This window comes from Ovis canadensis, chromosome 7, assembly GCF_042477335.2.
Source record: "Ovis canadensis isolate MfBH-ARS-UI-01 breed Bighorn chromosome 7, ARS-UI_OviCan_v2, whole genome shotgun sequence".
NCBI classification, from domain to species: domain Eukaryota; kingdom Metazoa; phylum Chordata; class Mammalia; order Artiodactyla; family Bovidae; genus Ovis; species Ovis canadensis.
The window spans coordinates 48,557,301-48,571,007 of NC_091251.1; the positions used below are offsets into that span (position 1 = coordinate 48,557,301).

The window sequence follows — 13,707 nt, forward strand, 5'->3', positions numbered from 1 at the left end:
AACATAGAAACCTACATTTGTAATTTAATGTGTCCCATCATAACACTGGGCTTCCCAGGTGGCGCAGTGGTAAAGAACCTGCCTGCCAATGCAGGAGACACAAGAGATGTGTGTTTGATCCCTGGGTTGGGAAGATCCTCTGGAATAGGAAATGGCAACCTGCTCCAATGTTCTTTCCTGGAAGATTTCATGGACAGAGGAGTCTGGTAGGCTACAATCCACAGAGTTGCAAAGAGTCTGACACTATTGAGTGAGTGAGCACACACACACATGGTAAGACCAAGAGCACCAAGCAAACTCATTCTGAGCTCTGGCAGGAAAAGGCCCCCTACCGGTTTGATGTCTCGGTGCAAGAATCCCACAGAATGGATGCTCTCAATAGACTCCAGAATCTGTCTACCCAAGCGAAGAGTAGTGCTAATGGTGAACGTGCCCCGGGACTGGCTACGGCGTAGATCTGCCAGATTCCGACCCTGTGGAAACCAAATAAACGCTTTCAAGTGTGCTACTGAAAGCATGGGAGAAGAGCAGAGAATTATTCGTTTACCATTAAAAGATGTTTTGACTGAAATAGCAAGGATTTTATCTGAATCATTATCCTCTCACTCGAGAAGAATTCTCTTAAGATAATGTATGAACATTTCAGACAAATTTAAGAATAACCAAAGTTTTTTAAGTTGTTTCCTTTTAAAAAAAATTTTTTTTAAAATGAAGGACTCTTTAAATTCAATAGTACTTCACAGTTTGCAAGTTTCACACACATGATTTCATATAATGCCATAAAAACACTTCAAAAATCTCCTATCCCTATATTGCCCCATCTCCTGCTTCCCTCTCCCCACTGTGAACCTGCTTCTTTTTTGTTTTCCTCACTAGTTTGTTATAATTTTTAGGTTTCACATAAAAGTTATATCATATAGTATTTGTCTTTATCTTTTCCGTGTCTATAACATATTATGTTCCTGAGTCGTCATGTTTCCCTTTGTCACTGATGTCATAACAAAATGTAGTCTTGATTACATAAAAAAGATAAACATACACAGGGCAGTAATTCCTCATTACTGCCTAACATATATTCCTATACAAACTACTTAACTTTTCTATGTCACAGCTTCCTTATAAAATGGGGACAATAATACTTACCTTATACTGTTTTATAAGGCTTAAACAAGATCCATGTAGTGTCTGGCACACAGTAGGTACTCAATAAGTGCTAATTACTAGTATAAATAAAAAGGTATGAAACACTCAATCACAGCAGTAGATAAAAACAAGGGATTTATCCAGTCTGTGCCAGATATATTACATTCATGACGGTATTTAGTCCTTAGCACCCTAAACAGAAGTTGTTACACCAATTTTTCAGATGAGGATATTAAGGCTCAGAGAGTTTAAATAATGTCAACCTGTTAAGATAAAGCTGTTCTTCAAATCTAAGTCTGTTTAACTGGAAAGTGTTCTTTTTCCATTTTACAGTACTGATCTACCCAGAAGACTCCTTATTGAGTAGGTAACAAATTAGCATTCTGATTGAGAGCAGGCTATGATGTTGTAGTTCCACCTGTAGCATTTATATGAAGAATTTATATTCATAGTAATATGGAATTAATATTATTAAATAAAAAAGGAAACTCATTTCTCCCTAAATAATGCTGTAAATTTAACATGATCCAGTAACTATATAAGAGGATTTTATTATTAAAAGTTTTAAACATACTCAAAAGGAAAGAAAGTAATATAATGAACTCTCACATACCTATCCATCACTCAGAATTAATAATTATCAATTATTGGCCAATCTTTTTTCATCTGTTATCCACCCCTCCTCTCCCCATATGTTACATACAATGTCTCCTTTCCTACACACATATACTGGATAACTCTCATGTAAATTTTAACCATAATTTCATCTACATATATTAGGCAAAGAAATGAAAATATATAATAAAATCAAAGAAATTATATGCCAGTTCTATCACAAAAAATTTGAAACTGAAAATATCAATATGAGCCATGATATATTTTTTCTTTTAAAAAAATTTATATACCCTGAACCTATCCACTTGAAAAGAATTTGAAACAATGACCAACCCAATTGCAGGGACCCACAGCATCTAGATTCTGGTCTCTAAATACCATTTCTCATTAGGAGGAATCAGAAAGTAAACTGCGTAAAGTCGCTCAGTTGTGTCCGACTCTGTGAGACCCCATGGACTGTAGCCTGCCAGGCTCCTTTGCCCGTGAAATTTTCCAGGCAATGATAGTGGAGTGGGTTGCCATTTCCTCCTCCAGGGTCAGAAAGTAAGGATGTTATCAAAGCTCCCTACTGGGAGCCAATTCATTTTTCTGAAAACTTGAAATTAAAGAATCAAATATTAGTCTGCCTTTCTGTGTGAAATGTACCTAAGGATAACCTAATAATTGATGGAATGCTTTTATAAGAATTCCAGTAATAAAGAGGAATTGTAAAACTGTAACTGTACATTTGCAACCCCACTGAAGTAAAGAATTTTGGCAGTGATTACTAACAGGTTGATAAAACCTAAGAGAAAAATCAGTGGCTCAGACGGTAAAGAATCTGCCTACAATGTGGCAGACCTGGGTTAGATCCCTGAGTTGGAATGATCCCCTGGAAGAGGGCATGACAATCCACTCCAGCATGGCAACCCACTCCAGTATTCTTGCCTGGAGAATTCCTATGGACTGAGGAGCCTGGGGGGCTATAGTCCATGGGGTCACAAAGAGTTGGACATGACTGAGTGACTCAGCACACACATGAGAAAAATTATGGGAACTTTAAAATGGATGGAGAGGCTGATAGCCTCAGAATCTCACTGATTCCATCTTAACACAACTAAAAGAGACAAGCAGACACACTGTCTGCTGATATAATATAAATAGGAAGCACACAACCCATCTCTGAAGTATTCTAGCAAAATAAAACTGGAATCTGATCTAATCACAAATTTATAGACAATACAGGGGAAAGAAGGATATGTTAAGTATTACCACATGGAGACAATTAGCAAAATCCAGAGCATGGAAACTTCTGCATAACAATTTTTAAAATCAATGACAATACAAACAACAACAACAACAAAAACTTAAGGAAAAAAATGAGAGGGAACTTTTAAAAAGAGGCTTAAGAGGGACTTTCCTGGTAGTCCAGTGGCTAAGACTCCAAGCTCCCAAAGCAGGGGGCCCAGGTTCAATCCCTAGTCTCCCTGGTTAGGGAACTAGATTGCACGTGCCACAACTAAGATCCTGCATAAAAATTCCTCATGCCACAATGATGATCAAAGCATCCACAACTAAGACCTGGCACAGCCAAATAAATAAATATTAAAAAAAATAAAAATAGGGGCTTGCCTGGTGGTCTCATGGTTAAGAATCCACCTGCAATTTCAGGGGACACAGGTTTGATCCCTAGTCTGGGAAAATTACACATGCTGCAGATCAACTAAGCCAGTGTGCCACAACTACTGAGCCCACATGCTGCAACTACTGGCGCTCACACTCCTAGAGCCCATGCTCAGCAACAAGAGAAGCTATTGCCAGGAGAAGCCTGTGCACAGCAAGGAAGAGTAGCCCTGGCTTGCTGCAATTAGAAAAACCCTGCCTGCGGTAACAAAGACCCAGCATGGCCAAAAATAAATACATACATACATACATAAATCTTTTAAAATTTTTGTTTAAAAAAATAAGAGGCTTAAGATGTACATATCCACCAAATACAATGTATAAACCCTGTCTGGAACCAGGTTCAAGTAAAACAAATATAAAAATAAGTGAGAGACACAACCAAGAAAATGCAAAGACTGACTTGAAAAGATATTATTGTGTATTATGGTTACTAGTGGAAAAAAAAGAATTCTTGACTATATACTGATATATTTATGATAAAATATGACTTCAATTTGCTTTGAAATCATCTGAGGAAGGAGAAGAAAGGTAGAATACAACTCTAGTTTCATTTATATTTAATTTTTTCCACAATAATAAAAAGCTTAAAAATATATGGCAGCCCTGATGTTAGGCAATCTAGATCTATATCTATTCTGGTTACAGGATTCAAAACATTTTTTGCCCTTTCCTAGGTGATATGCTTGGGAGAAGGCAGTGGCACCCCACTCCAGTACTCTTGCCTGGAAAATCCCATGGGCGGAGGAGCCTGGTGGGCTGCAGTCCATGGGGTTGCTAAGAGTCGGACACGACTGAGCGACTTCACTTTCACTTTTCACTTTCATGCACTGGAGAAGGAAATGGCAACCCACTCCAGTGTTCTTGCCTGGAGAATCCCAGGGACAGGGGAGCCTGGTGGGCTGCTGTCTATGGGGTCGCATAGAGTTGGACATGACTGAAGCGACTTAGCAGCAGCAGCAGGTGATATGCTTATCACAAAATACCATCCTTTGGCTATACTAAGGATGATCACATAAAGCCTCAATGGTGACAGGATAGCAAATGAGACCTGGCCACAGTCTTCCTAGTAGATATGAGAAAATAAACGTGTATGATTGCTTGAATCCTATTAGATTTCAGACCCATTTTCATGGTAAATAGCTAGAATTTCTATAGGAGAAATAGGATTATTCCTTAAAAATTTAAAGGCAGATACTATTTAACTGAATCACCAGGAGGCAAAAGACTAAAGTGAGCTTAAGAACAATGAGGGTTTTTAGAAGAAATCAGAAATGTCCGTGAGAAACTGGGTCTGAGCATATAAATTTTATCAAAATATATGGGGAAACCCTAGCAGTCAACTTTAATATGTCAAACAAGAGAAAGAACCCTCAAACAGTTATACCAGCTTTAGTCTTATGTCAAATCAAGTCAAACTTGTAGAGGTGGAAGGTTAATGGTGGGGTTTTTAATGATGGGGGAAAAAACCCCAAAACAGCATGCAAGTCAAAACAAAGCATTCTTAGATAAGTCCACAGAAGCTTGCCAAAGGTCAAAGGAGCCATCACTGCTTGATATACACCATCCTCCTTAGTTTTCCATACATGCAGCTTTCTCATTTCCAGAAGTGAGATTAAGGTGAATGTAAATCAAATAAAAAAGACTATATGCTAGGACTGAGAGAGACTCTGCAGACTTAAAAAGCATCTCCACATCCTCCAGTCAGTAGTAACCTATACACAAAAATAAAGAGTTTTCTCTTATTGTGCCAAGAATATTGGCCCAAGGCCTCCACTGAATAAGTCCTAACACCCATCAAGTTAGTCAGTCCCAGGAAAACCTCAAGCCTCCTTGAGCTAAAGTCTCTTCATTTGCAAAATGGGGGTAAAACCTGCCCTATCCTCTTCAGGGGAAATGACAAGGATCAAGTAAGATGCATAATAAATCCAGAAGAAAAAAACACTATAAAATAGCATACAAAAGTTATATTATTACAGGCCAAAATGAGAGACAGCAAGGTCCATATTAATGACCTAAAAAGATACAGGGATTCTGCTTCAAGTAAAAAAACTATGCTGGCTCGAGTAGTGAATCACATGACTCTGAGACATCAAGACAATAGTCTGCAGGAAATTAATGTCTATAGATGTAAATCACATGTTGAAGGATAGCTGAGGGAAACAAGAGAAGCCCTAACAAGAAGAGGAAGAATTTAGGTGAGGATCTATGTCTCTGAAATCACTACTAAGTAGTTAAGCTGAAAAAATAAACAAACAAAAGAACCAAATGCCTAAAACAAACTTTGCTAAAGATGAAGGGAAACCCTGAGAACTCTTAAGTTCTCTTAAGTTAGGCAGCAAAGTGAACCATGGCTTTTAAACTTTGATGGTGAGTACTGCGTGTGCGTATGTGTGTGCACGCGCGTGTGTTCATTCAGGGGCAGGGGCAGAGGCAGTGTCAGTGTCAGAGAGAATGGGCTGATTTCCCTCTCTTTGCTGCAGTCATTACTTCAATGCTCCCTTTCTGAATTTCTGTCATCTGCTACCCAACCCAACTCCACTCTCCATCTCAAGGACAGAACACAGCTATGTTAATAGTAAAGAGAAAGAACAACGGCATTTCTCTCCATCTCATTTTAAAATTTTCAAACACTCAAGGTTGACATTTGTGAAAATGGGAACCTAAAGTCCTTAACATAATAAATGGTGGAGAAGGAAGGGACAGGAACACTCATTATATCTGGTAATCCATGTGGGGATAAAAAATTTGGCAATGATGACAATCAACGAAGATGTGCATCAGAGAAAATAGTTGATAAAGACAACCCTTCCATCTTTGGAAAAATCCATTATCACCAGGTCTGTTTAAATATATACCATCCGTAGAGTATAAAACATTCTGCAATGATACCAAGAATGTTGTTAATTTTATTCACATCTACTGTAATTAGGTACTCTGATCAAAACTGGTCAATTTTAAGACACATTTTCAAAGTAACCTACCTGCAACTGCATGACCACGTAGTTGAATCGATCATTCCTCCCACAACCAATAAATCTACAAACATGGTCTTTCCCTGGATAAAAAGAAAGAAAGATACAAGACAGTAGAAAAGGTTATACTATAGTTTCTCTTCTTAAAAATTAATAATTTATTTTTCTGTATAGTATTTTAATGATTGAATATAAAAACCTCTTAAGAATCTTAACGATAGGAAATTAGTATTATGTAAAATTTCTACCCACCTCTCTTCATATCCTACACTGCTCTTTATATAGTAAAGTAAGTGTTTACTAAATGAATAAACGAATGAGGGGACTAGTAAATGATAATTTATTTAGGAAGGAAACAATTAAGAGGTCATTTCAAATCAACTTGCTCATACATGATACATATAAAAGAAAGAAGAGCTATAAACAAGAACTGTGTTAGGAATATATATCCTGGATTTTAGATATGGCCTGCCATTCACCATTATAGACTCAGTGAATCACTTCATCTTTCTGGGCTCCATTGATATGGATTTGCTTAGCGGTTTTCAACCCGAGTTTCACATGCGAAATCCAAGGAGGTGCTAGTGGCTGGGGTCCAGAGCAAAGCAGAGGTGGAGCAGAGAGAGACTAGGCTTCTGCATCTGATTCAGCAATAGCAAACAAGGGTCCTAAGAGAGGATCAGGTCTGGTGGCTTCCAGGACCAGAAGAGGGAATCTGGCTGGAGAACAGTGAATGAAGGGAGGGATGGGATAACAGAATGAGATAATACTGGAGAAATAGGCAGGTACCAGATCCCGGAGGATCCTGGACTCCATAATAGGGAATGTGAACCACATATAGGTCAGTGTTTTCTAACCCTAGCTGCTTATTAGAATTATCTGGGGAACTTTTTGAAAATTCCTAAACTTTTTTACTGAATCAGAATCTATGGGGGAAAGATACAGGATATGAGCTTTCAAAAGTTCTCTGATCCAAAAGCAGACAGGCCATGGACGTTTTTGAAACACCCATGTATTTGAAAACTACTGCTGAGTAGTGTGAGAAGCATCTAAAAGATTTTAACATAAAGAAAAACACTTAAAACATTCCATTTTAGAACATCGCCATGGTAGCAATGAGGAAGACAGACTATAGAGAGGTCAATTATGGAGGCAGAATGGTCATTCTGGGGACAGTTACAATATCCCAAGAGAGAACAGGGCTTGAACCTTTTTTTAATCTAATGTATTACAGTAGATATAGAAAAAAGAAACAGGATAAATCTGAGAGATGCTAAAGATATAGTTACTGACTAGAAATGGGCACAATTAAATGGGCACAATTCTCTTGTTTTGTACTGAAACAAGAGAATAGAGTAAGTTGTATAGATTTTAAGGGATATCAGAATGTTGAATTTGAAGACAACCAGGTGAATTCAGCAGACAACTGTAATTTCAAGCCTGAGACAAAAAACTGAGCTCCAGAAATTTACTTGGGAATGACTGGTTCATAGAAGGCAGATGGAACTACAAACATAAATGGAAGATTTCCAAGTTGAAAGAATAAAGAATGAGAAGACAAGAAACCTAAGAACAGAATTCTAGAAAATGAACCATCTGAAAAGCATGAATAGAAATAAAACAGCCCGTGAAGGAAACAGAGTAATAGCCTGAATCGTAGGAGAAAACTATGAGAGATAAAGGTCACAGAATTCAAAGGTAGAAGTGGCCAGAGGCTGAGAAGTGCTCAGTAATATAAACAATTAGGAAGTTACTGGTGAGTGGAAGGGGCAGAAGCCAGTCCATAATGGGTTAAAGAATAAATGGAACATGAGACAATGAGGGCAATCTTTGAAGAAGCGTCCCAAAAAGTGAGGAAGTCACAGACCAAGAGCCAGAAGGACAGACTTTAATAGACAGATGAGAAATATATCCCAACATTCAAAAAGAATTAGTCCACTAATTTAAAATATAAACACAATCCAGGTTTAATTTAGTTGATGAGTCCACACTTCTGTTTTGCATCTGGGTTATCACATTGTTCTCTCATTCTCTGTGCTTCTGTTGAAAGGGGTCATAACAAGCAAGAAAAAGTACAATTGGAACAATAATTCACAATGTGTACAATGTATGTATATCACTTTACATATGTTTGCAAAACTAAGTCATCTAATAAACTGTAGTAAGAGTGAAAGGATAAAATGACTGTCAGCTGGCAACTTACTCTTTTCTAGCTTCAAAGAAAGAATCGTTTTAAAGTATTTCTTACTATTCACTCCTCAAGACTCCAACTTCTTATTAAGATAACAATTAAATGCAGTATCTCTATTACAAAGGCATTTAAGTAATCTAATAACAAAAGGTCATACTAAATTTAACTCCTTTTGGAATGCTCTTTCTAAAATAAGTAATACAAAATACTATTTATCTCTTGATATTAAAACCACCCTATTTTTAAAAAGATAAAAATCAAATAAACTAGACCTTTATTGGGTAACCAAAATACAAAGTCAGTAGCAAATTTCCTAGGATTCCCCAGTACATCTTCACTGCATTAGGTAAGAGCATAATGAATTCTTATCTCATACTTTATAACATAGTGTACCCACTGCTCTTATATTTTAGATATATGCAATCAATGAAACTACTTATTAAAGTTAGTTCATTAAATATGTACCAATTTTTGGAAGCATGGAGAAACTAGAATTTAATTGAAACAGTAACTCTTCACCACCACTTATAGCAGTTCTTCAAATAACATTATAATAACTAGTACAAACTGAAGTATCATTCCATGACTACAGGGGCCCTATCTATGTTGTTCTGTTAGTACCCCACAGTACCTGGCAAAGAGTGAAACACCTGATATTTGTGAATGAACAAACTAATGGAAATAATAACTATAATGACAATAATATTAATAAAAATAAAGCATGCATAATATGAAGTATACTGTGCTAGGCATTATATTAAGTGTTTTATATGTACCTAATCCTCACAACTTAAAAGGCATAAGTATTATTATTTTCTCTATTTTTCCAATTTGAAAATGGAGGCTTGGTGAGGTTAACTACCGTGTCTAAGACCCCATAGCTGGAAGACGATGAAGCAGTTTGGTCCCAGAGTTTTTGTTCTTATCCATTATGCCAGGAATAACTGAAACAGATTTTAAGGTCAAGTAACACCTGGTAAATAAATATTAAAACTAAGCAGTAAATAAAGATTGTAACAAAATATGGGTTTCCCTCATAGCTCAGTCAGTAAAGAATCTGCCTGCAAAGCAGGAGATCTGGGTTTGATTCCTGGGTTGGGAAGATCCCCTGGAGAAGGAAATGGAAATTCACTCCAGCATTCTTGCCTGGAAAATCCCATGGACAAAGTAGCCTGGCGGGCTACAGTCCATGGGGTCGCATGAGTCAGACCGACCTAGCGACTAAACCACCACCACGATAAAATACAGACAAGGAGATCCACTATGTGCCAAGTACTAAAGCAAGCACTAGGAATACAAGATAAATTAAATACGATCCATGCCCTCAAGGAATTCACAGCCTGGATATATAAACAAAAAATTACAATATGTATTAGTATGATGAGCTCTGCATTATAGACAAATTGCTGTGGATACACAGAAGATGTGAAAATTTTATGAGGCTATTCTAGAACTAAATCATTAGATTTTAAATAATTAATAAAGTTAACAGACTAGAGGGCTAGATAAGAGGCTGAGGTGGGGGGCATGCTGAGATAAGAAAAGCACACTAAAGTCTTGTATGCCACATAAAGGAATTTAGATCTGACACATAATGGGTGGCAGCTGGCGGTGGGGAGAGGTAGTTCAAATGTTTTCAAGCATGAGAGCTACATAATTTGGCCTGTGTTTTGGAAAAGTAATGCTATTCATCATTAGATGCTGATTTATGGAAGAGCTGAAGGCAGAGAGATCAATTAGGAGGTTACCACAACAGATGAGGTAAAAGATAAGGTAGGTTCAAATTAAAGCACTGAGTGAGAATTTAAAGAGGAAGGATTTCCAATTAAGCTTTAAGAAACAGAATAGACAGATTATACAAGAGAAGAAAGTCAATGAAGCCTTTTAAGTTAAGTGGACAAAGTAAACTGTATTAATATAAACCAAGACAAAAGTATGAGAGAGGATAATGATTTCTGGTTGGGGATTTTGCACTGATTTATCTATAGAACATGGAAGTTGTGTTAGAAATTTAGGAGTAGAGTTTAACAGAGGTCAGCCATGTAAGGCCTCCCAGTGGCTCAGTGGTAGAGAATCTGCCTGCCAATGCAAGCAGACACAGGTTTGATCTCTGGGTTGGGAAGGTTCCCTGGAGAAAGAAATGGCTACCCACTCCAGTATTCTTGCCTGGAGAATCCCATGGACAGAGGCACCAGGTGGGCTGCAGTCCATAGGGTCGCAAAGAGTCCGACACAACTGAGCACAGACACACATCTATGCAAAGTAATAGACCTATGTGTTGTCAGTGTGGCAGGAGTTGACTGCCCAGAGAAGATGGACAGTTTGAGAGAGGGACACCAGCACGTCAGGGAAAGAAGAAGGAACTAGTGGAGAAGGCTGAGAAGGAAATCTGTTCAGATTTTCCATTTCTTCATGAGTCAGTTTCAACAGTGCAGGTTTTTCTAGGGATTTGTCCATTTCATGTAAATAATTTGTTGTCATGTAGTCCATAGTATTCCCTTATTATAATTCTTTTAAAATTCCTGTAATGTCTGTAGAAATGTCCCCTCTTCCACTCCTGATTTTAGTAATTTCAGTGTTTTTGCTTTTTTTCCTCCCTTTGTCTGTCTAGCAAAGGCTTGTCAATTTGTTCATTTTTTAAATAAAAGAACTAATTTCTGACTTTGTGGAATCTCCCCCATTGTTTTTCTGGTCTCTCTTTTATTAAATTCCACTGTAATCTTTCTTATTTCCTTCCTTCTGCTTGCTTAAGGTTTAATTTGCTCTTTTTCTAGTGTCATAAGGTAGAAGGTTAGGCTGTTTACTGAAAATCTTTCTGGTTTCATGATGTAAGTGTTCACTGCTATAAATTTCTTTCTAAGTACTATTCAAGATGTACCTCATAACTTTAGGTATCTTGTGATGATGAAGTTTTAACTAAGCAATTGGTAGAACCAGTTTTGAATCTCAGAAGGTAGAGTCATTAATGCCATATATTATGCAGGACAACCTACTATTTTTCTTTGAAGGAGACACAATACTGCTGGAAAGAAAAAAAGCATTAAGTCAAATTTCAACTCTGCCACTTAATAATTATGGGACTTTGATCAAATCTTGGTTTCCTCAACAGAGCTACTGAAAAAAGTTAAATGAGATAATATATTTATAAAGCATTTTCTTGATTAACTATTCAGTGTTCATTCCTCCCTGCTAACAGCACCCAAATTTCCCTTTGGAAATGATCTTCCTCTGTCTCAATGGATTTGATTTACTCAGGCAAGGTGGGACATTAATTGCTCTAAGCCAAACAGAATAATCTAGAAATTGAGATCAAGTTCAGCTGGTAAAGAATCCACCTGCAATGTGGGAGACCTAGGTTCAATCCCTGGGTTGGGAAGATCCTCTGGAGAAGGGAACGGCTCCCATTTCAGTATTTTAGCCTGGAGAATTCCATGCACTGTGTAGTCCACGGGGTCACAAAGAGTCGGACATGACTGAGCAACTTGCACTTTCACTTCACTTGATGATGGAAAGAAAACTAGATATTCAAGACTGAAGACAATCAATGCATGATATTACTCTAATAAGTATAATTATTTCTGGGATGTTATAATCAGAGCAAAACTCAATACCTTCATATAATTACAAGACGAGATATTACATTTCAAAATAGGCCCCTTCCAGTTGCTATGGGCAATCGTCTCTCAACCGTGAAAGAAACCAACATGAGGATAAAGTTCACAATATGGAAGAGAAAACTGCAGGGAAAAAGAGTGTCAGATGGACAGTCATATGCAAAGGAATGAAAAGCAGACTCAATCTTATACCATATACAAAAATCAACTATCCATCAAAGTGGATTAAATACTTGACCATAAGACTTGAAACCACAAAACTCATAGAACAGATCACAAGGGGTAAGTTGCTTGACATCAGCCTTGGAGATGACTTTTTTGGACTTGACAACAAGGGCAAAGATGGCAAATGCAAAAATAAACAAGTGGGATTACATTAAATCAAAATGTTTCTGCACAGCAAAGGAAACCACTAAAATATAACTACATCATATATCACCTCTGAATCTTTCAGCTTGGCATGGAAGAAAACTGAATGTGCTCAAGACTGCTTGATTAAATATTAACTTTTTCACCTGCCAGGTAGTTATTTAATCTCTACAAGCCACATGAAGAGTAACAACAGCACTTATGTCAAAGAGTTATTGCACAAGTGGAATCAACTAAATAAGGTATTTCTAATACTTAATATACTGCCTGGTACAGAATAAATACTCAATATATGCTCCCTATTACTATCACTAAAGCTTAGTAATTTTGACCACTAATTTTGGAAGGAGATATATATAAACTCAAATCTTGGCTCTACTGACCAGGCTCACCTAGCATGTGCCTCTCTCTGATACCATCTATTCTGTCATATCTGACTGTACTTCAGTGGACCAGGCCAAGCATGTCCTCTAATGTCACTGCCCACACACTAGTCATTAGATAATCTCCCTAAAATAACTGTTTTTATCATCTGCCTACTCAAGAAACCATAAACAATAATGCCTGAAGAGATTAGATTAAAATGGTGAGCCTGGATTTCAAGATTCATTCTACGTTACTTACCAAACCTCATTTCCTTCAGTTTAACATACATTATACACTCTGATGAAGTTTGTTTCTTTTTTTATTCTCCCTCACAAATGTTCTACCTTATTTTTTGTTCACATTATTTCTCTCAATCTCATCTCCTCAAATTAAATGCAACTCTTAAAATCTAAATATCCCTGTAGGAGGTAGTATCAGCAAATTAATAACTCAGGATCAGATTTTCAGATATTTAGAAAGTCAGTCACCTAGCCAGGCACTGAGGGGGAAAAAAATAAACAAGAAAATTAAAATAAGAGTGCCCTAGAGATAAACACATAGAGTCTGGTGCACAGATGGAACTAGAGGAAGAAGAGAAGTCAGCAAGTCAGCACTGATCACTAGGAACCATAGCTTGTTGACCACAAGAAAATACAGGATGGAAATACATTAACAAACCAATTTTAACTTTCTGCTTATGTGTCTCCTCTGCTAAAACACAAAAGGAAGTCTGAACATAGAAGCCAGATCTTTACTAGCCACTGAAAACATC

At 37.2% G+C, this 13,707-nt stretch overlaps 1 protein-coding gene across 1 annotated transcript in view; it reads right to left on the reverse strand.

Moving 5' to 3' along the window:
* The window catches only part of TTBK2 (tau tubulin kinase 2), a 123,350-nt gene that overhangs the window by 49,615 nt on the left and 60,028 nt on the right, over nucleotides 1-13,707 (reverse strand). Inside the window, exons 4-5 of the mRNA XM_069596071.1 lie at nucleotides 6,405-6,478; nucleotides 333-473 (exon numbers count right to left, since the gene is read on the reverse strand). Of these exons, the coding sequence (XP_069452172.1) occupies nucleotides 333-473; nucleotides 6,405-6,478 (215 nt within the window). The remainder of the gene's footprint in view (nucleotides 1-332; nucleotides 474-6,404; nucleotides 6,479-13,707) is intronic.